The sequence below is a fragment of the Vulpes lagopus genome, chromosome 11, assembly GCF_018345385.1.
Source record: "Vulpes lagopus strain Blue_001 chromosome 11, ASM1834538v1, whole genome shotgun sequence".
In the NCBI taxonomy this organism is placed as follows: Eukaryota; Metazoa; Chordata; class Mammalia; order Carnivora; family Canidae; genus Vulpes; species Vulpes lagopus.
In genome coordinates this window covers 55,830,620-55,856,715 of record NC_054834.1, presented here as the reverse complement: position 1 = coordinate 55,856,715, position 26,096 = coordinate 55,830,620, and the positions used below count along the sequence as shown (strand labels likewise).

At 42.2% G+C, this 26,096-nt stretch overlaps 1 protein-coding gene and 1 long non-coding RNA gene across 5 annotated transcripts; one reads left to right on the top strand and one right to left on the bottom strand.

Annotated features, from left to right (window-relative positions):
* TRAF6 (TNF receptor associated factor 6) lies at positions 1–21,382 on the bottom strand. 4 transcript variants are annotated; one of them, XM_041721850.1, is made up of 8 exons: positions 21,206–21,382; positions 18,512–18,690; positions 17,180–17,497; positions 13,178–13,328; positions 11,857–12,015; positions 10,375–10,446; positions 8,356–8,433; positions 1–6,833 (listed from the first exon to the last, which is right to left on the bottom strand). In XM_041721850.1, the coding sequence occupies exons 3-8, from the start codon at positions 17,473–17,475 to the stop codon at positions 5,964–5,966; spliced, it is 1,626 nt and encodes a 541-aa protein (XP_041577784.1). In that variant the 5' UTR covers positions 17,476–17,497; positions 18,512–18,690; positions 21,206–21,382; the 3' UTR covers positions 1–5,963. The 4 variants fall into 4 exon arrangements, with proteins under 4 accessions (XP_041577784.1, XP_041577786.1, XP_041577785.1 ...); XM_041721852.1 differs by lacking the exon at positions 21,206–21,382 and adding an exon at positions 20,394–20,578; XM_041721851.1 differs by lacking the exon at positions 21,206–21,382 and adding an exon at positions 20,451–20,574.
* Positions 20,684–26,096, top strand: LOC121471307. The gene is made up of 3 exons (XR_005982651.1): positions 20,684–20,798; positions 23,459–23,552; positions 25,689–26,096. It is a non-coding gene; the product is annotated as an uncharacterized LOC121471307 (long non-coding RNA).

Here is a 26,096-nt window from a genome sequence, read left to right as displayed (position 1 = left end):
TCAAAGCAGTGTACTTATTTATTAAACACCCAGAATACCAATTATATTTTATTATATATATTTCATTTTAAGTAAGAGTACTTCTTTGGTAAAGCTATTGGTGCTATACACAGGCTGCTGGTAAGAGAATATCCACACCAGATGGGAGTGGGTAGGCAGGTCGGTCTGGCATTTGTTTTCAGCTACACTAATATTCAGCAAGGTGCCATTCAAGAAACACGGTTCTCGTCATACTCCTATAATCACTACTAAGACATGTTCTTTTTTTTTTTTTTTTTTTAAGATTTTTATCCATTTATTCATGAGAGACACACAGAGAGGCAGAGACACAGGCAGAGGGAGAAGCAGGCTCCCTGAAGGGATCCTGACGCAGGACTCAATCCTAGGACCCCAGGGTCACGCCCTGAGCCAAAGGCAGACGCTTGACCCCTGAGCCACCCAGGCGCCCACTAAGACAGGATCTAATGTAAAATCTCCAAATGCCCTTGTGAGATAAATGTGAACCTACAGGCATAACCTAGGTTGGAAATAAGGTCACACTTATCCACTAAATGGAGTGGGGACCCTGTTTATCCCTCTGCCAACCCTGCAGTCCAGGTGCATTGACCTGTGGAGACCACCAGCGCCCCAGTGCTGCTCAGGGCCTTCTTCTTTGTTAGGCATGGTGATGGGGGGCGGTTGGAGGGGGCAGTAGAGGGTGCCCGCGGCAGTGAACCTGGGTAAAGCCATTAAGCTCTCCCTTCCACACATCTTGCTCTTCCACTGAACACTTGATTCTCGGTCTGTGATGAGCCGTCCCCTCCCATCTTTGCATTCAACTCCCTATCACAGAACACTTGGAGTCCAGATGGATTAGGAAAACTCACAACTTCTGTAGCAATAGTAAATTCTGAGCAATAGCAGGCTTTCTGGTGACACTCAGACCACTGCACGTGCTTCCATTTTTCAAGTCGGTTTTCATCCCACAGCTTGTCATACAATTACAGATTTGTAATAGCCTCCCTTAGTAGACCCAAGCATTAAGAAATGTTACCCACTACTTAATGGTATCTAAATTTCAAATTCCATCCCACTCTTTACAGGTAGATAAACAGACACAAAGACAAAGAGAACGGACTTGCCCATGGTCAGGAGTAAAAACTAAGTCTTGTAGCTCCTGATTTAGTGGGATATATGCTAAATTACACTGCCTCTTCAGCCCTGTAGGAACATAATCCTGGAACACTGTGTAAGCAGAATGGGCCCCACATTACATTCTGACCAGAGAAATTAATTGGATAATTTATCAAGTGTGAAAATAACATTAAAATATTCTGCACAATTGATCGACGACTTTCAAATAAATCCATTATAAAAAGCATCCCTTCAGGCAAGATAAATAAGATTAAAATTCAGCATAATAGATTTACAAGTTGAAAACTAGCTGAAAGTAAGGACCATAATCGCAGCTACAATTCAAATATCACAGGTTTCCCCAAAGAGTTTAAGATGACTCGACTGAAGCTAATTATCTCAGAGAAATTTTTAAAAGAGAAGCCAAACTTGAAGTCTCATTAAAATTAACATCTACTAAGTGATAAAGCAAATGTTACAAAATGTTACTTGTAGATTCTAGGTGGTGGTTGTTCATTATACAATTCATCCAACATTTCTGCATGTCTGTAAAATTTCTTAAAGAAAGTACTGGGGAGAAAGGCAAAACCAAACCAAACCAAACCCATCTATACCGTACCACCTAAAGCTTGCATGACAAATTACCAGAAATTGGGTCAGTTTTAACCAGTAATTTCACTCGCTGTTGATTACTAAACATGTGTTTACCCTGTGCCGGGCACTGTGCAGAAACAGTGAACAGAACACCAGGTGCCTCAGTTTACTCCCGTGTGGACTGGAGTTAAACTGTCATTATGTGCTCCTAAGACTGGCAGCACTTCTTTCTTGGAATACAGGAATCCATATGCTCGTCTCTCCCCTGGCACTTCAGCTTTTACCTTGAAATCCACCTGCAAGAGCCTTGGGATAAACACACTCGGCCCGCAGAGGCAGGGAAGCTCACAGGAGGCTCTCAGAAGCCATGGCTGGGAAGCAGAGCACTGCGGCTGTGCCCTGGTGCTTTCCCAGGAGGACATTCAGAGCTAGCTGCAGGCCTGGAGGGAGCAGAAGAGTCGGCCTCCCTTCCCCTCTAGTTCTGGAAGTAGAGCTAGTGTCCGACTGAGAAAGCACTTTCAGAGAGGGGGGAAAAAAAAAAAAAAGCACCACATCTCCTCATGTACAAGATGCTTGCCCCATCTAGAATTTTTCAGTATTTCATAACTTAATGGTAACAATTTTGGGGGAGGAAAAAGCTTTAAAATCAACATTAAAGGCGTAGGTGACATTTAGAGAAACAAGTAGGCATCTCTTTGCAAACATATGAAGGCTGTAATTGAATACTACAATCTACAGAGATCCATCTAATTTGATTTCATCAAATCAACCTTCTGGGAAAGTTGGGATACTGGGAATTTGCAAGTGTCCATTCCCCATTATACAATACAATGGTATCAACTGTGAAACTTACTATAGCTTATCAGGTGAATCTGGAAAATTTAGAAAAAAAATGTATTTTGAACGAAAAATACAAAGGGCTACTGTCCATTTCTTTTTCACTTGTTTAAGGCATTGCACTGCTTAGGCTTTGTGGAAGTAGGCATCACAAAACACACCTAAGGGTATTGTATATAAACGATGAGCATAATTTGAGGCAGGCCAGGAAAAAAAAAAAAAAAAGAGCTAGAGTAACTGAATTGAAGTACAGTGCTTTCAAGTCTTAAGTTAGAAAAGCCTCTCTACTAATTAAGAGTCTTTTCTGGTCACCAGAGATCTGAGGGTTCCCTGGATAAAGGAATGACAAGCATTCTCCTCTTATTTAAGGAGAATGAATTCTAATTGCATGCATAATTCATAATTCCTAATTCGTGCTTAGTTTATCCTAAAGACTTACTGGTACAGAAACAGAACAGAATTTTATACTTGTCACAAAAACTGTCAGATATCATCCAACATCTCTAGATTAGTCCATTATTAGAGGAAGAAGCTCATCTTTCATTCTATTTCACTTGATTCGTCCCCACAGTGAGAGCTGAACCACACCATGGTATAGCCTGGAGCTGTCACTGCAGAGCCAGCCAAAGGGCCGTAAAAACTACCAACTACGAATCAACATCCTTGTTTTCCCACAGCAAAATACAGGATTTGTGGTCAGCTCCTTCCAACACTGGCTTGGACATCTCTGGGAAAAGAAACAATTTTGCTATGTTTGAGAATGATGTCAGAAGATCAACACGTTAAAAGGTTAATAAAATAAAAATGCACAGCACAAACACTTGAAAGCCTGTTGAGTGAAACCAGCATGTTTGAGTAGGGCAGATTTGAAAAATATGGGAGACCAGTTTTTCCATATCAGGCTTGATTCTGAGTTGAAGTTGTAGCAAAAGTTTCTATTTGGAATGACAGTTTGACCATCGTTACTTTTGTATTCACAGTGAATGACCAGCACAAGTTCCTAGTTTCTTACAAAATGCGATACGTTTGGGGGTTTAAAAAAAAAATGCTTCTTTGAATTAGGATGAGATCCAGCTGATGGGATACTACATTTGAAGTACAGTGTGATCTCAGCAAAAAACAAGGTAGAACAATTTCCTACTGGCAAAATTCTTTAATAAGCATTGTCAATGCTCTGGTTAGGACTTAATTTCTTAAAACAGAATTTTACGGGTGGAGTGGGCCTTAGAAACATCTAAAGCAACTTCTTATTTTACAGATGAGAAACCTGAAGCTAGAAGTTGAGAGTAGGCAAAAAACTGTTTTGGTTTGGATTAAGTAGAGTTAGTAGAAAAAAATTAAACTAACCAAAGCAGGAAATGACTGGCTTCAGTACCTAAAGCACAGCCATGCTTTTAATAGATATTTGACCAGGAAGCTTTTAAATAGCATTTCCTTTTTTGGTGGGGCTGAATGTTTTGTGGCAACATTTCTTTTTCCCTCTGATAAAATAGAGGTTTACTGCAGAAAATGTAAAACATATTAAGAAAGCACAAAGAAGAAAAGAAGTCATCAAAAATAGTTCAGCGTATTTCCTTCAGGCTTTTTCTATGCAGCAACAAAAAAGCCTACCATTTACTTTTTAAATGGAGCTCAACAATTATTCATTGAAAAACAATCAGTTAGCAGCAGCAGTGCAGGGCTCCCAACCTAGACGGTGGGGCTGCAAGGATTCTCTGGAGTTGGGTGGAAGGCACAGCAGCTAGAGGACACCGACTTGCCAGGAAGTGAATTGGGAACCAGTGATGAGCAGGTGGCTGGAGTGGTAATTGTGCAGAACAGGATCTCTGCGTAATCTTTATTTTCGCCGTGTAACATAAACCCATGAGAGCAGAGCAGGAGCCTAAATGTGGGGTAGAGAGGGAGGGCGGAGAGACAAGTAAAGGGAAAGGTCAAAGTGACACTTGCTGGGTCTGCCTGGAACCAAAACCACTCTTCTCCACAGACAAGGTCTCTTGGCTTCCTCTTGAAATTAAGGCTCATCTTGGATGCTGGTCGGGGAGCTCTGATTCGGCCCCTCGAAAGATACAATTCCATCTCTCATGACCAGACAGCATTAAACAATCTTGGGTGAACAGCATAGCGCGTGGGTCCTCTCAGATTCTTCTAAGAGCCTATATTAGCCGTGGGACTCCCTGAGAACAAGATTTCACTATAATATTTAATAACTATAGGCCTTAACAAATTAGCGCCACAAAAATCACCCCTCCCTATTGGGAACCTTTAGCCACTTCCACACATTCCACATGACCCTCCTCAGCTACCAAAGCAACCTACTCAGGCTAAGTCCTGACACAACCACTAGGGCTTCCCACCTTGGTTTGATGACCTCTCATGTTATCTCCAGTGACCCCCCAAATATTAGGAAATTCTGTTTTTAGGAAATCAGTTTTGTTCCATTTAACAACTACCAGGGAGTGTTTAAATGAGCTGAAAATTTCTGGCTCAGATAGCTCCTTTCACCACCGGGAAGACGTCTTGTTGGCTGACTAGTTGAGACACACTTTTTACATTGGAGATTGTCCGTGTGCATCTCCTTATCCTACAAGCATTAAGCCACAGAGAACATATGTAAAGCTGTGGAATTCACTCTGCACCAAATGGACAAAAAGGGATGTATAGCATAATACTGGGCAGTTGGTACCCACATTGTTCTCAGCATTCTCAACTCTGGAGAAGATGCTACTTTATAGCCTCAAGGAAATACGTAAGCCAGATAGAATAAAATATTTAAACAAGAAGACAGAGTGTTTACACTAAATAAGTAAGGTAATATTTAGGGTTTAAACTAGTTTCTGAACATCCTTAGTAAACACCCTGGGGCAGGGGGATTGGAGTGAATGAGAACTTAAGCTTTCCAAGGATTAAGGCTCAAATCCTCTGAAATCCATACAAGGTCAAATAAAATGAGAACTCAGCTCCAGAATAATAATTCTCGCTGGCACCAGCACGAGGCAGTAGTGATTCTCAAGTTTAATATATTACATATAATATAAAAATAAGCTGAAGTTTTAAGGAATGTCCATTATTATTATTATTACTAAAGGTTTGAGCTTTACTAGTCCAACCATGGGCTTTTTGACAATAAAACACACTGGAGCAAAAGCCCATGGAAGTACAACAAAGAGGTATACTAAATGACAAAAGAGCTGCTGCAATATGCCACAGGCACTTTGGTTTTTGAAAAAGCAGAGAACATGTAGATTCCCAAGAAAAACTGGTTCAGAGATTTGTAACAGGAAGAAGGGGTAAGTGATCTATTAACATTCACTGGTGAGGATTATATTTTTCCCACTTCTTTTTTGGTTTGCATACTACTGAGAACACGGCAAGGAAAGACACTGCTTTCTCCAGACTTTTTTTGAACAAACGCAGGGATGCTATATCCCTGAATCAGTACTTCGTGGCTGAAAACCTTCCCTCCGGGGACTGCCCATATCAAAGCGGGTAGAGACCTCACAGCGTACTAATAAAGTATCATCCTTAATGAAGGTTCTTTGTCTTAGAGCTTCCAGATGCATAAAAGTCACGTAGCCAAAACCTTTTGGGTTCCGTGGGATCGTGGGTCTCTGGAAGGCAAGCAGCTCTGGTTTGGCATCCATTATCTCTTCATGGTTTTGCCTGACGGGCGCTTCAGATTGATCAAGAATCGCAAGGCGTATTGTACCCTGGAAGGGCCAGGGGAGGTGGCTATCATACTCTCCTTGCATTGTGTGGACAAAGAGGGATATATAATTAGCACAGCGCTGAGCAGTTGGTAACTGGAGGTGCAGGCGCATGCACAGTTTGTACCCAGGCTTCCCTGTGTAGAATCCAGGGCTGTGAATGACAACAGGTTTCTCCTCTTCCTGAGATTTCAGATGCATCCCGAAGTTGCCGATCTTCCAGATGTAGATCCCGTTGCACTGCTGTGCTTCTATTTCAGCAACTTTGTCCTCAAGGGTTCGAATATTTCTTTTGAGCTCACTTACATGCATGCTCTGAGTTTCCATTTTAGCAGTTAGCTCTCGGATTTGATGGTCTTGTCTTACAAGACGACCCTCTAACTGCTGAATGGTTTCTTGGAAATTCTGAACCTCTGGGTGACACGTGCTGGAAATCCGGGACACCGAGGAAGAATCATACGGCGGCACATCACGCGGAGGTACAGGAGCTAAAGCAAGGCTTAAACTCTGAACAGCCTGCCCCAACATTCTCATGTGTGACTGGGTATTCTCCTGTAGGTGGCGTGCCAAGTGATTCCTCTGCATCTAAAAATCAAGCACAAGCCTTAGGTTGGGACTAGAGACTGTGAGGACCAGGAAAGGGACCCTGACAAGCCAAAGTAAAGGTTTTTAAGTCATCATTTCCCTCAATCCCCTACGACCTTTGGTCTTCATCAACTTCTTGATCCGATGAGATGATCTTGTCTCTTCACTCACTGAAAAAGTGAGGCTATGTGCTAAATATTCTCACCCTTCACTCAAAACCTCTCCCACCTATAAAAGTATTGGGATCTACACTCATCCTTCTCTTTTGACTCAGAGAGGACTCTCTGCTTGTCCAACATTAGTGCCTCACCTGGGCTCTCAGTGACACCCACCTTCTCAAGACCTCAGAGGTTTTGCCCAGTTATATCGCTTCTCCTTTATCTTCATAAACCTAAACCCTTTTCCCTCAGAATACATTATAACTTTCCTATTGAAAAAAAAAGGTCACCTCTCAATTGATCTCGTCTCTTTTTAGTTAATCCCATTTTCTCCCTCTTCCTTTTACAACTGAGAGTACTCCATCTGCACTGTCTCCAATTCATTTGTTTTACAAAACTACTGCAAAGTATAATCTTTCATATCTTCACACTCATGTCATCAAGAACATTCTGTTACATGAAAAAATATTTATGATATAACTTTTATTACAAAAGTAAGTCATGTAGATTACTGAAAAACAGAAAATGCAGATGACCAAAGAAAATGAGTTACCTATGATCTCACCTAACACCATTAAACATTTTGATACATTTCCTTCAAGTCTTTTCCTCCATGCATACAATACAGAATCTTCCCATAAAATGTAATTGGTATTACATACCATTTCTTCACTTTATTCTTAAAATTACTAAATGCATGATTATAGAAAAAAAAAAGTCACATAAAAAAGCATAATGCGAAAGAAAGCAAAAGTGTAGCTGCCCTCTCCAGAAAGAATGACTTATCATTAATAGCCACTGATCTCTGGGGTGCCTGGGCAGTACAGTCAATCAGCCAACTCTTGGTTTCAGCTCAGGTCATGACCTCAAGGTTGTGAGACTGAGCCCCATGGTCTGCTAGGCTCTGTGCTCAGCAGGGAGTCTGCTTAAGACTCTCCCCTCTGCCTCTCCCCCTGCACGTGCCTGCTCTCTCCTCAAATTTATAAATAAATCTTTAAAAAAATAACCATCAATCTCAAATATTTGACACAACTGATCAGTAGTCTTGAAACTGATTTTGGAAAGCATAACAATACCACCGTTTCTTGCCTGGTTTACCAGTTTCTAATATGGTCTACTCACGACTCCTTTGATGGTCTGCTTTTCCTTCCTGTACACTCACGCTATATGATCTCGATCGCATCTACCATTATCATCATGAACTACCTTCCCCAAATCAATATTCTGATTCAATTTCTCTTTGGAGCTCAAAACTCATATACAGTGCATGTCAGCCATATCCCCTTCCACTGGTATTCTTGACTCCACTATAGAACAGAATTTTCTTTGATATTCAAGAATTAAAAGAAAAAAACTCAACTTACCTTTACATGGCAACCAAAGGTACTGAATGTGCATGGAATTGGGGCTGTAGGACAGTCTAGATCATAATGATTAGGCATCTGAAACCAAAACAAAGGTTGAAAAATGGTTCTCCTTGCATATCATGTTCTAGTTTAACGAGATCACATTTGAAATAAAGATTTACATTGCATCAAAACAAAATCATATCTATGGATGCTTTTGCACAGTGGAGAGTTGAGTAGTTACAACAAAAACCAGGTAGCCTACAAAGATGAAAATAGTATTTACTTCCAAGTCACAGAGAAAGGAAAGGGTAACATCTCAGATCATCCCCCTATATCGCTCAAAGTTCCAGAAAATGTTTCTATTGCTAGGAACTAACCCCCTCTAGTGGCATTTTAGAGAAAAGCACCTTCCGATGGCAACTACCACTGCAAACTCCAGACTCTAACTGTGGTCCAGGCCATTTAATAGGGACCAGTTAACTGAGGTATGCAGTTAACTGGCTACAGCCATTATTTCCCTCATGATTGGCTCTCATAAATCTTACTTTCTTTTAACCAGGGCATGTTTTGGTTACTATGAGGAGATGCAGATGTTAGAAGGTATTTTAAGCACGTTAATAAAAGTTCTAAAGAAAGTTTCAGCCTTTGATTAGGGGACTCTAAAACATATTCTTTGAGGTGAGATCCATTTATGCAGAATCACATTCTTTGAAAGTGGTGCCAAATGCCCCTTAGAAATTTTGTTTGCCTGTATTCATAGATACTTCAAGCAGACAGCCAATTCTTCATTTTGCAATATCTGTAACAGCGGTCTGCAGAATTTTTTTTGTAAATGAACAGATAATAAGTATTTTCAGCCTTGTGGGTCTTATGGTCTCTGTCACAAGTATTCAACTTTTACCATTGTAGTACACTAGCCATATACAACAGACAGACTTGTGGGCATAGCTGTGTCCTATAAAATGTATTTACACAAACAAGCAGTGGGCCAGAATGGCTGGTGGGCTAGCCTGCTGATTCCAGATCTAGAATATCAACTTTCTTATCAGAGATCAGTGCGCAAGTTAGGGGCACAGCCAAGATCAAAACCTAGATTTTTCTCTTAACCTAGAGTTTTTTCCTACTTATTTTATTTTTGTTGGGTCTAATATATGATACATGGTTTCCTCTAAATATTAAAACAGAGCAAAAAAGAAAACTAAGGTGAGACTTCATAAGCAGAAAGAAGTTTAACACCTTTAAATTAAGGCTTTGTTTTGGGGAAAAAAACCTAAAAGACTCTGTTAAAAGACACATGGAAAAATTTAGTCAAGTGACAGGTTTTGCTTGCTGCTACTTATTAAGGTAATCAATTATGATCTTTGGGTTTGCAGATTTCATGGGTATACAAATATTTAGTGACTAATAGTCATATTTTGTGGGTAAACTCCCCAAATGTCAAAAGATAGCCATCAAGTGGAATTTTCCTTTCTCTATTAGTACAAATGTACAGTATTCTGTTATAACTACTACTTCTGATGATGCCCACTAACGGCCTACAGCACAAATGAACAGGTGCTACTAATGTTGGAAATCTCAAAATGTTCCCACATGTCTCAGGGGCTACAGCTATAAATAATGCTCTGCTACTGAACAGACCTGCTTTTCTTGTTCATTGTTCTCTCACTTTCAGCTGATCTCTGGACACCGAAAATCCCTGTTCCACAGTGTGCAAAATATGTATTTCTTCTTTAAATGGATATTTTTTTGGATTACTTTTTATCTTAAAATGACCTGGGCTTAGTAGGAATTTTTAAAAATACACATAAACATGGATATTATGTTAATGATGTACAAATTTTAAGTACTTAGGGAGGCTGAATATTTTGTTCTTTCCGGAAGTACTATATTAATTTATGTGAAAACTTTTCAGTTTTACTACTAATTCAACCTGTATTCATTTTGCTTTACTGATTTAAATTCTCAATTAAAAACCTAACTCATTTCTTTAATCTATTGATGAAAATATTAATTCATGAAAGGGAATCATTATACCTGTTCTCTGATGAGCATGGTATTGCAGTATTCACAGATGACATTTGCCAAAGGACAGTTCTGGTCATGGATCTAAATTTATTAGAAAAATATTTTTAAAAAGCATTAGAAAATCTGAAAAAGTAAGAACAATCTATTTTTATAAAAAATAATTCACCATAAAAAAATTAAGGACCTCAATCTGTATGAAACAGTAATGTAAGAATAATGCACAAAGGTCATTTTGTCTCCAAAGGGAGCCAGTATAATAAAGATTCATCTCGCTTTCCTGCTCTTTGAAAGAACACGAGTAGTACGTTAGAAAATCTTTAAAATTACTTTTAAACTGAGGCAGAGCATCTGCCACTAGTTTGCACAAAATTTACCAGTAATATAATTCTGCAAAGGCTCTCTTCTGAAAATTTCTAGCAGCACCATGACAACTTGATTCAAACTCTTACCAGGACGGTTAAAAGAACATATTATTAGGGCAAGAGTCTTTGGTACCCAGGTTCTCATATGCCCCAGGAAGGTGAGCTTTGTGTTCCAGAATACAATGAATTTAGTTAATATGCTGAGAAGTAATTAAGCTTCCAGGTTAAGGCCACTTAACTTCATGAAATTTAGGAAGACATCAATTTGCTCTAATTATGCCTCAGACTTCTCTACATGTTTAGCAAGTTAGCTAACTTCTTTTCGTATTTCATTAACTTAATGAATATGCTTGACCTTCTAAGAAAGTAGAGAAAATTACCAATATGAATTTATAAGAAATAAAGTTTAAAGAAATCTTAATTATAAAAAAAAACATAAATTATAGGTAGATGATTTTAATAAAGAGGACATAGGATAGGAATCCTGGACTACATCTTAGTGCTAGCCTTGCCACTGACTGTATTAACATAAAATTAACCTCTCTGCATCTCAGTTTCTGAATGTAAAACTGCTCTATCATTATGATGTGGTCAAGCACCGTGATGTTTCTTTTTACAAGTAAAAGTGTTAATTGAACTATCACCTATGTAGAGAAAAGTGATTTTATCACATGGGTTCAGCTCAATAAATTATCACCATAGGAACATACTCTGTGGTATTTAATTTATCCTCTGTAAAAGTTTTAACCACCCATTTTCCTTTTCAAAGAGGAAAGTGTAAGTCTGATAAAGTAATCATTCTACTTGGCTCCAATCCAAAATTGGTCATTAAAATATCACAGAGAAAAGGGGATCAGTATATGTCCTTCCTAGAAGCTTGTGTTACTTGCAGATCTACTACAGTGGTTAAGTAGTATAAACAATCTTTTCTAAGAAAGATATACAAGTATAAACCCAAAATTTACTTACCAAAATGGTTTACTGAACCGTCTTTCTTAAAAATCAATCTTCCCACCACTGGTAATATTGACTCAGATTTGGAGTAATATCCTCTTCTATACTCTCAAATGTACATTAAAAATATTTCTGAAAGTAGTAGTGAAATTAATAAATCCAAGTTAGTACATACCTCTTTATCTTCGAATGCCATCAATGCAGCACAGTTCATGCAAGAAACCTGTCTCCTCGGGCACTCCTTGAGAATGTGAATATTAAGTTGGCATTTTTGGAAGGTACGTTGGCACTGGAGACAATTCATGAGAGCAAACTCACAGTGTAATTGGTGATCCTATAATAAGGAAAAAGTAACTGATCAGGATTTGCCAATCCTTATGAAATTTCCTAAAATAATCTAAGAATGTACTAAAAATCTATGAATGTACCTTCTATATAGATCTGGCTACTGAACCTGCTTTGTCTAGCACACACCATATGAAGGTCTTACTGAATTTATTTTTAATTTATTTTTAAAGATTTTATTTATTTTAGAGAGAGAAAGCAAGCGAGCAGAGATGGACAAGCGAGGAGAAAGTGAGGAGAGGGACAGACAAGCCTAACTTCACACTGAGCGCAGAGCCTGACATGGGGCTGGATCCCTCGACCCTGAGATCATGACCTGAGCCAAAATCAAGAGTTGGATGCTTAATGGACTGAGCCACCCAGGTGCTCCTCATTGAATTTAAATAATGGTTGGGAATAACAAGTTTATACAAAGAATGTGAATTCTCAGGTTCATGTATCCAGTTAGGGAAAGAAGTCAGATTTTCTGATTATCAATTTAGTACTGTGTCAAAAGGAGCATTCCTTCTTTAAAAGGAGATAAAGGTGGGCGTGTTGCAAATACATTTTAAACACTTAATTTCAAATAGAATATGACCAATATTTAACTTCTTGTAAAACAACCAAGCTAAGAATTGTTTTATTTAATTTAAAAGCAATGCTTTTATCTGATTGCTTCAGCTAATATCAAGCTGTAGGAGGACTCCATTTGGCTCATAATAAAATGTTTGACTTATAAAAAGAGGAAAAAAAGCATGGTTAGGACACTAAGATGATAGAATTTGTTGCTTATTTCAAGATGAGAGAAACAAAATTAAGAGGTTAACATATGACCTTTATATTTGAAATACTCCTCTGTTTTATTGCAGATAATGTTCAACTAAAAAACTTACACTTGTAGCAGAATACTGACATCCTTCTTCTTATTACTGGGGCAAAGCCAGAGTATATATGGAATAAGAAATTTATGGTTTCTACTCATATTTATATTCAATTATGAAAGAACTGGCATTAATTAAGCAAGAATTTATTAACCAGTTATTATATGCTAGGCATACATAGGACATAGCAAAGTGCCTGTCCTCTGGGAACTGCCATGCATATATGCTAACTGCTAGAAAATTATTTTATTTTATTTTATTTATTTTATTTTTAGAAAATAATTTTAATACCTCAAGATGCCTAAGTTCCATTTTATGCAAACAACCTTCATTTGGACACTTCACCATCAGAGAAAGAATCTCCCGTTTTGCAAAATTGTCAGGAAACAGTTGATTTTCCAAGAGTATTTCATTGTCAACTGGGCATTTGTGACCTGCATCCCTAAAAGAAAGAAGATACATATAGTAGATTTAAACAAAAATTAACGTTAGAAAACACAAACTTTATAATTCATCACATATAAGTTCTCCATTGATTACTTCCTATGGAAAATAATTTAACATATTTTATTGCATATCACCAAAATAAACTGTTCTCCTGTGGACAGTCTAACGAGTGTTCTTTACTGAAATGAATACAACTAGCATTATTTGATAATCTATCAAAAACTATGTGGCATTTTAGATTTGGGGATAGATTTAAAGCAAAAAATGAGAAAACTGAATAGAATCATATTTTGATTGGCATGAAATGAAATGAAAGTTAAGGGTGAGAATTTTGGCAGTCTGGCAGGCCTCTCTCCTGTTAGCAGCTGTACAACACACTAGTGAAACGGAACTAGATGTGCTGCTCATGGGCCAACAGCGTGTCTGTAGTGTGCGGCTCACTCATTAAGTAAAAATTAAACCAATTAGCACCCTACGCGGCCACATTTTTAGGCTTACTCTGAACAGTCATTACAATACTCTGGTCCACAGGCAACAGAAGGTTTCCTTTGTGTTTAAGGTACAGAGTAGGGGATCCCTGGGTGGCTCAGTGGTTTGGTGCCTGCCTTTGGCCCAGGGCGTGATCCTGGAGCCCCAAGATCGAGTCCCGCATCAGGCTCCCGGCATGGAGCCTGCTTCTCCCTCTGCCTGTGTCTCTGCCTCTCTTTCTCTCTATCATGAATAAATAAATAAAATCTTAAAAAAAAAAAAAAAAGGTACAGAGTAGTAGGTAGTTAGAGCACCTCTATGTCCTGATCCCCAGTGATTTATTTCAATATCTTATAATGGAAAAACCATCCCCAGGAAGATTGGGTATCTGTCACTCCCCTTTAACTTTCTGAGATGTCTCAATCTTCACTGACAAAATGCGGCAGGTCAGGTAGGCTACTCAATCACTCAAATATTTGTTGAACATGCCCTATGTGTGAACGAATAGTGCTAATTGCTCTTGCAGGTGGAAAGCTGCTACAAAATGGGGTGTGCTGGTAAAGGTCTTAGAACTAACACAGGTGGGAGACATGGTCCTTATGAGGCCTCAAACACTTTCTAAGAAGCACAGAAATAGATGCCCTAACCTAAGTGATGGATAACTGAGAGAAAATACGAACAGCCTTACAGAGTAAACTGGAAACCACTCTCCACAGCATTAGCAATCACTCCAAAAGAAAATGGAGGGATCCCTGGGTGGCGCAGCGGTTAGTGCCTGCCTTTGGCCCAGGGCGCAATCCTCAAGTCCCGGGATCGAGTCCCATATCGGGCTCCCGGCATGGAGCCTGCTTCTCCCGCCTCCTGTGTCTCTGCCTCTCTCTCTCTCTCTCTATATATATATATGTCTATCATAAATAAATAAATAAATCTTAAAAAAAAAAAAAAAAGAAAATGGAATGGAACTGCGATACATTTCAATGCCCTGACTGAACTTAAAGCTGTTCCTTTAAGAACTTCAGAGTTAAGTTAAGTGGTCATTTCTAACTTAGAGGGAGACAGGAAAAAAAAAAAAAAAAGGCTCAGACTTCCTTCTGTGGGTTTTACTTCCTTTTCAGACCATTGTCCCACTACTTGCATGAACTTTGCTATTAAAAAACTGCTGAAGATTAGCTACCTTCCTGGGATGTGTGACACTTGGTAAAATACTATATATTTTTACCTACAGGAAAACCAACAATCCATTTTTATCGCCTATACAACGATATGAAAATCATTATAAACAACAACAAAAACCTAGCCTTTAACATCACTCTCACGTACATTCTAAACCAGTGGTCTCAACCAGGACAATTCTGCTGCCCATGGGACATTTGGCAACGTCTGGAGACACTCTGGCTGTCAGGGTTAGGGAGAGGGGGATACCACGGCATCCATGAGCAGAGGCCAGGAATGCTACTAAATCACCCCAAAATAATTTCCCACAATAAAAAATTATCTGGCCCTAAATGCCATGTGAGAAGGGTGAGAAAACCTACCCTCCACAGATCTTACCAATTCAACAAAGGGCAACACATTTTTTCCCAAGAACTGACAGAAGTTACATGTTCCCTTATAACTTAAACTAAACCAAGTTCCAAGTATGGAAGTAGTTATCCTAAATTCAAATTTCATACTAACATTAATTCAAAAGCTCAAAGAGAAAAACTTGTAAGACTAGGGAATAGCCAGCTTAACGGACTTAAGAATGATTTTATCAAAAAAAAAAAAAAAAGAATGATTTTATCAATATAACTAGATATTTATTGAAGAACATAAAATCCCCTCCAATTCTCCATTATTTTTGTTCTGTATGGAACCCCTCAGTCATCCAAAAATATTCCTATTTCTGAATTATAGTAAAATGTAACTATTTCTTAGGAGATGAATTTGAATCACTTGTGGAAATCCCATCTACCTTCATTTGGTTAAAGCAACCATGATTTACTGAGCACCAACTGCGTGTCAGGCACTTAGGAAACATCAAGAAGTAAAAGAGATCTCAATCTCTGCTCTCAAAGGAGCTTATCCTCCAGTTAAACAAGAGGACAATAAACAAATTATCTGGTATTTCAGAAGACGAAAAGTGCTAAGGAAGAAAGATAAGTAGCTTCAGGGAGGCTGGGAGTGGGGAGGAGGTAGGCATGCTGGGGTATAAATAGGGTAGCTCGGTTACCGATGAGGTGAGAGCCACACTGGGGGAAGAAAGAGTATGAGCTAAGTAATTAGCTGAAGTAAGAGTGCTCCGAACAGGGAGAACAGTTAAAGCCAATTCCCCAGGGCAAGAGCACAGCTGACAGGTTCAAGAACAGCAGAATGAACTGGTGGAAGGAAGGGCAGTGTAGTAAGAGGTGGTCAGAAAACAGACTATGAGCCTATCATGCAGGGCCTTTCAAGGACCTTGGCTTTTATTCTCAGATGACCTGCTGCAATGTTCTGAGCAGAGATGACATCATCTTCCTTATTTTACCAGGTTGTACTGAAAACAGTCTGGAAAAAGGAAGGCAAGGATAGAAGCCAGAGGTCTGTGAGGGCTGACAGTGATTCAGATGGCAGCAGTAGTGGAGGCAGCAAGGAGGGATTCGATTTTGGATAGATTATGAAGGTAGAGCCATCCACTAATATTTTCTTTAAAAATACTAATTATTTTAATACATCATGTTAATTTAATTTAAATTAAAAAAAAAGACCTACAAGAAAAAAGAAAAACTACTGGTTATTTTACAGTTGTCCATAGACACCAGGTAACAGAATTTAACATGGCTAAATTAAGAATAACTGATACACTTAAGAGTCAACACTTTTTGTATTGCTAAGATTATCAGATTCCAGCAGCAGCAGCATCAAAGGGAAATTTTTTCTAAAGATTTTATTTTTAAGTAATCTCTATTCCCAACATGGGGCTCAAATCCACAACCCTGAGATCAAGAGCTGCACACTGCTCCGACTGAACCAGCCGGGCGCCCTAAGGCACATTTATCCTATATCATCTTCTTACAGCATAGAGACATCCCCTAGTCTGTAACAGAACTGCTCTAATTAGAAATAGCTAATTCACCTATTTATTTGAGGGCCAGGACAGGACAAAATAGAGTTACTTACCTTTGATACAGTTCTTATGCTCAGGCACCTTACTTTTTTCCCCCAAGAGTTATTTGAGAGAGAGCGAGAACGAACAAACACGTGTGAGCAGGGGGCAGAGGCTGTGAGTCTTTAACAGACTCTGCACTGAGTACAGACCCTGCCTTGGGGCTCGATCTCATGACCCTGAGATCACCGCCTGAGTCGAGACTGAGTCGAAAGCTCAACTGAATGCGCTATCCAAACGCCCCGCTCACCTACCTTATTGATTTGATGATGCAAGCTTTGCAGAACCTATGGCCACATGGTGTTTGCACTGCTTCCCGTAATGCCATCAAGCAGATGGGGCACTCATACTTGCTTTCCAGGGGTGGGTCAAACTCCACATCATACCCCTGGATCTCTTCCATAAAAGAGCTGGAGAGGTTCCCCGTGCTGGTGGTTCCACTCACACTGTCATCTTTCACTGCAGCGCTACAGGAGCTGGCCATGGCAGGACAGCAGTCGCTTTCAGACTGGCTGGATCCACAGCTGTTTTCACAGTTTAGCAGACTCATAGTAACGTGATTATCAATTGCTCTGTAGAAATAGAGAAAAAAATGCCTTACCATACATACACACACACATGTCACTTATCTATGTAAGTTACTTTTTAGTTGATATACATTAGCTTTGTTGGTATTATTTACAGGAGACTTTTTTTTAAAGTTCTTTAAGCTTTGCTTCATGGCTATGATCTTTTGAATTAAGCATTTTTGATCTAGGAGAAAGACTGTAAGATTAAAAGAAGAAAAGTACCTCAACTGTAACACTTAGTTATATCATAATTATCTGCTTAACATGTCTGTTTCCTGTGACTGAAGTCAAGAATTTTTGTATTTTCAGCTTAGTGCAAATTTTTTTTCATGTGACAGGTGCTCGTTAAGCATGTGCAGAGGAACTGAATTATGCTACTGAGGTTCCTTCAAGTATAAGGTATGACCAGCAAGCAGTGCAAGGAAGAGCAATGCACAGGGAATCAGGTGATCACACGCAAGTACTAAATGTGTGATTTGGGGCAACCTAACAATTTGGATCTTGGTTTCATCTTTTAGATTTAAAATCCTACAAGTACTTCTAAATGTTCAGTGCGGGGATTTCTACGATGTAGAAAGAATGGAATTGAAAAAATATTTATGTGTATATGTCCTTTTGCCTTCAGTCAGGTCAAGTGATTATGTCTCATTATTAATGACTGGAAAACCACGTGAAGTTTCATTTGCCTATGGAAAACTATTGCTTTCATGGGTAGGTGGGATGCCTTCAAATTCTAAACTGTTACAGTATTTATGAATTAGAAGCTAATGTCTAAAAGCAATTCATAGCCTATGTAACCAAGTCTCTGCTGCAGATTAACTACACCTGAGGAAAACCCTAATATGTTCCTGATACACTTCCAGAAACAGAATGTAAACTTCTGGTCAGTATGCTAGAAATTTCTCCCCCGGCCTGTCTCATTTGCATATGAAAATCCTGGCTGCCACTACACCAAAGAGTGGGTTAAGACAGTAACCCTGTATCTTTTACTTCCATACTTTCTTCTTTTACAGATACCTTTTTCTCCTCAAAAAGATCCACAAAGGATGAGGCACTGCTCTGGCTGAAGAGGCAGTATGTGAAGTGGTAAAGAAGTCAGATGCTGGAATTTGATGGTAGGGGTTTAATTCTTTTCTCCATCATTTGGTGTAGGACCCAGAAGAGTTATGTAACCTTCTCTGCTTCAGTTTCCTCATCTATAAATAGGGATAGTAACAGGACCCACCTCAGAATTACCGAGGATTAAATGTGTTAGTTTGTGCAAAGCACTCAGAACTGCACCCGGAAGAATGAGTTATTATGATGTGCAGCTCTATATAGTAATTCAACAATTTTGTTGTCCCATTTTACGAAAGTGGAAACTACGGAGCATAAAAGGGTTAAGTAAACTTGCTGGAAATCGGAGGCAAAACCTGAAGCGTTCCCCAAGACTGATACAGAGTAACCACAGACCAATTCCCTATCATTAAAAAAAAATCCTAATGTTCTACCCAATCACTGTGAAGAATTCAGTCAGGGCCTTCTCACTATGTGAGCGGCTTTACAACAATACCCCCTAAGCCTCATTCCATGTTTTGGTTCAACTGCTCCTGGTTTGCAAACATTTTGGTGTGTACAATAGACTTTTACCAACTGCTACTTCAGTGATTCACTGTCTTTTACTTTTATTATTTTTGAACTTTTGACAAAGCACTCCCTTAATTAAACATTGTGGAATGTAACCACTGATAACGTATTCAGACTAAACAAATGAATAAATATTGTCATAAATTATGGCTTAAGCCCACATATCAGTATCTGGGTGTATATATTATAATCCAAAGAGGACACCGTTACATATCTTAGGGAAGGAGGGGGAGCATGGTGCTGCCCAAAAATGTGCTCCTCTAGCGTCAACAGAAAGGGTCTGAAGGTCTAAGCTAAGGAAATCAACAAGGTATGTGAATCAGTCAAAATATTTTTTTAAGATTTTATTTATTCATGAGAGAGAGAGAGAGAGAGAGGCAGAGACACAGGCAGAGGGAGAAGCAGGCTCCATGCAGGGAGCCCGACGTGGGATTCGATCCGAGGAGTCCAGGATCACGCCCTGGGCCGAAGGCAGGTGCTAAACTGCCAAGCCACCCAGGGGTCCCCTGAATCAGTCAATTTTAAGTCAACTGAACATTCATTCATGGCAAAACACAGTACTCCTTTAGAGTAAGTTGATATAAAACAAAATACTGAGAAAGTACCTTTAACCTGCTACTAACTTTAGAAACAACTATTCACCCAAGTCTATTCCTGAAATGCAAAGACTTGCAACCGCCAAGAAGAGCTGCAAAAAGGTCAATTGTTAGGTCTTAACAATCTGAATACGGGGTGGCCTGGTGGCTCAGTGGTTTAGCACCTTCAGCCCAGGGTGTGACCCTGGGGTCCCGGGTCCAGTCCGGTGCTAGGCGCCCTGCATGGAGCCTGCTTCTCCCTCTGCCTGTGTCTCTGCCTCTCTGTGGGTCTCTCATGAATAAATGAATTAAAAAAAAAAAAACAAATACAAGAGGCGTTGCGCTTCCGAGGCAGTTTTCCTCCAGGAGGCAGGGACCTGAACATCTTGTTGTACCATGGAGGCGGCCCCCACCGGGTGGGCATCACACACCCGAGCCCGTCACGGCAAGGCCCCGGCCTCTCCAGTTCTGGAACCGGAGAAGCACCCGGGTCGGCGCGGCCTGCAAGTCCGCTCCCCAGGCCGGCGGGCGACAGGTGCCCCAACGGAGCACATTCCTTCCTTGAAGTCGCCAGTAGGCCTCCCCCGTACCCCCCACCCTGCCCAACCTCAAAACTCAGAAAAACCCCCTCCTATCTTCCCATTAACGTATATATGCCGGGGGTCGGGTTCACACGGACGGGCTCCGGTTTTCCTTACCATTTTTCTCGTTTCTACCCCCCCCCCACCCCCGGGGGCAGCGAGACGCCGGTAAACCTGTTCTCCCGAAAAAGCACGCGAATCCTATAGTGCACACTGGAGCTGCTGATACTTTAGGTGCTTTCTGTTCCATTCGAGACGCTCCTAAGTCTCAACACCCGGAGTTCCCCTAGAGCCAGATACTAGGAACAGCTTTATCAACCCGGCGTCTGGAACAATCTCTGCGACTACCGAATGCAGGGGCGGGGGAGGAAACATTCGTGTCATCTGAGCCCTTTAACACACACACACACACACACACACACACGCACACACGCACACCCCTCGCCGCCTGGGACCGCTACCGAGTGCAACGGGGAACCCAAAAATAGCACGACAGTGACAGGGAGCGATGGAGCTTAAAAGGTTTGGGGTCTGTTTTGTCTTAAAGGCCAGTAAAATCCAGGAGGCAATTCAGGGAGGGAAGGGCTAAGGACGAGGGGGGGTGGTTATCGCTGGAAGATGGGGGGAAGGGAGGGGGTCCCCGCAGGCAGCGGGAGCAGGGGTAAGGGGGGAGGTCCCCGTGGGTAGGGGTGAGGGGAGGGGGGAGGTCCCGCGGCTGGGGGGAGGGCGGAGGGCGGAGGGGGGCGGTCCCCGCGGGCAGAGATGAAGGGAGGAGGAAGGTCCCCCCCCGGCAGGGGTGAGGGCGCGGGGCAGGGGTGAGGGCGCGGGGCAGGGGTGAGGGCGCGGGGCCGGGGGGGGGGGGCGCCCCGCCGGGCGCACGCGGGGAGGGGACGAGGCCGCGGCCGGGGAGACGCGGGGCGAGGACTCACCGCTCGTCACGGCTCGGCTCCGCGGGGCAGCTCACGGGGAGCGCGGCGGCCCGGACGCCAAGCGCCGACCCCCAGGCCGCTCCAGCCGCGACCCCGGGCCGCCCGGAGCCCGAGCCGCAGCCGCGGACGCCCGACTTCCGCCTTCCGCGCGCGGCCCGGCGGCGAGGGGCGGGGTCGCGGGGGCGGAGCCGGAGCGGCGGGCGGGGCGCGGGCGCCCCCTGGCGGCGGTCCTCCACGGGCCGCGGAGCCTGCGCACTGGGGCGGCGCGGCCCGCGGGGGCGGGGGGCGGTTCCCGACGATGCTCAGCTGCTGGGGGCGGGGGCCGGGGTGCAGGGGTGCGGGGGGGGGCGCCTCTGCAGATAGCCTCCCTCTCCAGGCCGGGGGAGCTGGGTGAGGCCACCTGGCCTCCGCGGGTTCCGAAGTCCCTCCGCAGCTCCGCCCTCCTGGCCACGGAAGGCCCCGGGGACTGAGAACCCCTGCAAGGGAGCCAAGGCCGTGGGTCACACATTGCGGTGAAAGCCCTGCCAGTGACACCATCCTCTGCTCTGTCGCCGGCCTGAGAAAGCCCTCGTGAGCGTCGGCGCAGGCACTTGCAGGAGAGCCACCCAGGGCTTTCACCCATCTCTGCGAAGGCGGCTTACGCTCTCCTCCAAGGGGAGGTCTGGGGGGCAGCGGCCACACGGTTTTGAAATCACTTGTAAGGGACACGTGGGCGGGGAGGAAGAAGCCGGCTAAGGTGGAGAGCAGAGGGGCAGGCCAGGGCTAGGTCACGCAGGGTCTTGTAATCCATGCAAAGGTGACGTTTGAGGAGGGAGGACGTGTGATGTCATGCGTGGGAATCCCTCCGGCTGCTGCGCGGAGAATAAAGACCAGGAAGGGGGCAGCCCGGGGGGCCCAGCGGTTCAGCGCCGCCTGCGACCTGGGGCGTGACCTTGGAGACCCGGGATAGAGTCCCATGTCGGGGTCCCCGCATGGAGCCTGCTTCTCCCTCTGCCTGTGTCTCTGCCTCTCTCTGTGTGTCTCTCATGAATACATAAATAAAATCTTAAAAAAAAAAAAAAAGACAAGGATGGAAGCAAGGGCAAAGGGAAAAAAAAGAAGATTGCAGTGGGTCTAGGAAAGATGCTGACTTGAACTGGTGGGTACCAGTGGATGTGATTTGAAGTGGGCAGATTCTGAAATGCATTTTAGGGGGGAGAGTCCCATGTCATAGGACTGGCTGACTGGGTGTGGCCTGGTGATTCCAAGGACTATGATATGTTTTTTGAAAACTTTATTTGTTTGAGCCTGAGTGAGAGGGCATGTGTGCACGAGTGACAAAGAAGGGTGGAGGGAAAGAAAGAAGCAGGCTCCCCGCTGAGCTGGGAGGCCCGCTCAGGGGTCAGTCCCAGGACCTCCAGGGTCATGACCTGAGCCAAAGGCTGATGCTTCACTGACTGAGCCACCCAGTGGTCCCAGGTCTGTGATGTTTTTGATGAGCAACTGGGTGTGTGGAGAAGAATGAGAGACGACCAGGCTGGGAGAGAAGAGAATCAGGAGTTCTTTGTTCTATCTGCTGAGGCTTGACTTGCTTACTAGTGTACAATTAGGGACCTTTAGCAAACTGCAAAAGTAAGGCCTCTGAGGCTCAAGGGAGAGATCAGCCCTAGAGCTGCAAATTTGTGAGACACAACCATACAACTGTTTGGAATCACCTAAATGATATCACCTGGGGAGACTGTACTTAGGGAAGAGATGCAATCTGGTATCTGCAGTGTGGACAAAAGCACCTTAGAGTCCGAATCTTTCTCATGCCAGGGGCAGGAAGGGCGAGACAACAGATATGTGAATCTTCAATAAAATTACAGATCAAGAAAGAGTGAGTCAATCAGAATAGGAATTAGATGTGATGGACTGTAGAAAAAGGCTGGAGATCCAGTGTGGCATTTCCCATGCACATTCTGTTTTGGGGAGGAAGTGCCCTGGATCAAGCTCTCCCCCTGGCCTTTTATTTTCCAAGACAGGAATTTTGGAAATGGCCTGATGTCATTAATCTGTGACATCCCTGGGTGGCTCAGTGGTTTGGCTCCTGCCTTCGGCCCACAGTGGGATCCTGGAGTCCCGGGATCGAGTCCCATGTCAGGCTCCCTGCATGGGGCCTGCTTCTCCTTCTGCCTGGGTCTCTGCCTGTGTGTGTGTGTGTGTGTGTGTGTGTGTGTGTCTCTCATGAATAAATAAATAAAATTTTAAAAAAGAAAAATCTTTGAGTTGTAGAAGCAACGGCTACCAGGGGCCAAACAGCCAACGGAACACATGAAGGAATGTTATCCAATAGAAGATTTTGGCCTCGGAATATACTTCGAGTATAGTAAGTTTCAGGACAGCCCTCGTCAATTCTTTCTCCCTGTCCCCCCACCCCCATTCCACCAAAATTCCAGAGCAGGGATAGGAGGAGGTAATGAGGAGTGAAAGTGGGTGGCAGGGAGCTCAGAGAGAAGGCGAGTGAGGTGTATGGACGAGTAGATGTGTAGGGGAAGGCTCCGGGGGTAACTTCAGACAGTAATAACAGGCTTGGGGGCTATGTACTTGACTCAGGCTACTGTCCAGGTTGAGAGCAGACTCTGAGCCATTAGGAGGCAGAACTTTAATTTTGAATCTGCTTTGCAGTTTCTAGAAGTTCCCAAAATTGTCTATGGCAGGGGGGGCCTGGCTGGCTCATTCAGAGAAGCGTGAGACTCTTGACCTCAGGGTTTTGAGTTCAAGCCCTGAGTCAGGTGTAGAGATTACTAAGAAAAGTAAATGTACTTTAAAAAATGGTCTAGGGCAATGAGTTTTCTTTGGTAAAGCCAGTCTACTAGCAAGAACTAAAAATAACTTGCCCTCCTCCACCCTCTTCCCAAATCCCAAATCCCAAATCCCTCTTCCCAAATCCCAAACCTAAACTTCTCATGGGTACATTCATTTTTCCTGCTCTTGGAGAAAGGAGGGGATCTCTCTCTCTCTCTCTCTCTTTTTTTCATTTGGGAGAATGGGGGATGGTGGGTACATGTCCAGTGCACTGGGGCCGGTTTTTCCCTTGTTCACCACTGCTCATCAAGCAATGTTGAAATGATAAGTTGACCCAATTTATTGCTTTCCTTAAGGGAAAGAATGTACCAGCCAGAGGAGGTGAGTATCTGATATATTTGTGAGTTGTATTTTTATTGTAAATGAATTGCTTTTTGTCTGATGTGTATATTTGGTTTTTGTGAGCTGTGTCAATGTATAGGCACACTGGGAGTAAAAAAAAAAATCAGTTTTTGAGCTGACAGGGCTAAGGGTCAGGATAATTAATCAGGATAAAATAATACCCTATGTCTTGGTGCATTCTCTCTGGATACATTTAAAAAAATTACCATCAAGAAAAATCACCCAAAAGTTGAAATAAGGCAAAAAGAAGGCTAGTATCCATTCAGTGTCATTTAAAAAACACATTTGCCTAATAATTCTTTAATTATCTATCGGAGAATTTGCCTGTGTTTGACTTTGCTCTTTATTGTTTGATTAGAAAGCAGACACTGACGTTACATGGTAACTTACAGATTTCTGTCCAGTTAGAAAAATATAACCGCAGAGGTTAATGCACAATAGGGTTCTAACAGATTTTGTATCTAGTAACCCCATAAGTTCATTTCGGCATTCTTTTGACCGACTCTATACAATCTCTGCTTCTCCAAGTCTTCTCTGAACCGGCTTTGTCAACTTAATAATTCCCCTTAATTGATTGAATAAAATCTTAAATATAGGGCGGGCCGGATTGCTCAGTGGTTTAGCGCTGCCTTCAGCCCAGGGTGTGGTCCTAGAGACCCAGGATCGAGTCCCACATCGGGCTCCCTGCATGGAGCCTGCTTCTCCCTCCGCCTGTGTCTCTGCCTCTCTTTCTGAGTGTCTCTCATAAATAAATAAATAAAATATTTTTTAAAAAAATCTTAAATATGTGTTCATTCTATATCTGGTAGTCTTGTGTATAGTCTTTTGAAAATCATACTTTAACGTTATAACTTTCCTATTCGACTCTGCTTCTTTCCAGTGTTTACAAATGCAATAAATTGCATTTGTTTTTTAAGATTTTATTTATTTATTCACGAGAGACACAGAATTTATTTATTCACGAGAGACACAGAGAAGCAGAGGGAGAAGCAGGCTCCACGCAAGGAGCCTGATGTGGGATCAGATCCCGGAACCCCAGGATCACGCCCTGGGCCAAAGGCAGGCGCTAAACCGCTGAGCCACTCAGGGATCCCTGGATTTTTGCATGTTTGATGGCTACCCACTTTAATGGGATAATGTCGAACCCAATCTTAGGACATCAGGATTCTTATAGAAAACTTTACTTACGGCCCTGTAATCCAAAACCAAAAATGTATATATAAGCTTTTGGCTTATCTGAAATTTGGACCATATAGAGGCTTATCATTTAGCAAGTTTCTGAGTTCAAAAGCCTGATTTGTGTGAGTTCCTACAGATGCTAGATGTGAAGATGCTCACAACAGCAGTGGAGAGCAGAGTACCTGAGGCAGAACAATAACAAGCGTCCCGAACTGTGGCTTGAGCTTGCTTGCTGGAAAGAAGAGGACAACTATTTCCAGTGTTCCTGATTAGAATTTATAATATAATTTTCCAAAAAGGCAATTAAATAAGCAATGATTAGTTTCTTTGAATTGCCCACAATGTAGTTGAAATAATGCCTTTTATGCAACAAAATTATTTTCAGCAATTGTGTCTTTTCACTGCAAACGTATTTCAGATACAGTATGAGTCAAATAGTCTTTTGTGGAACCAGGCTGAGGAACTAGTCCCAATTTATAACATTGTTTTTATAGAAAACACGTATTTGGTTCCAAACAACTAAATAAAAATGCTTTGGGGAGAA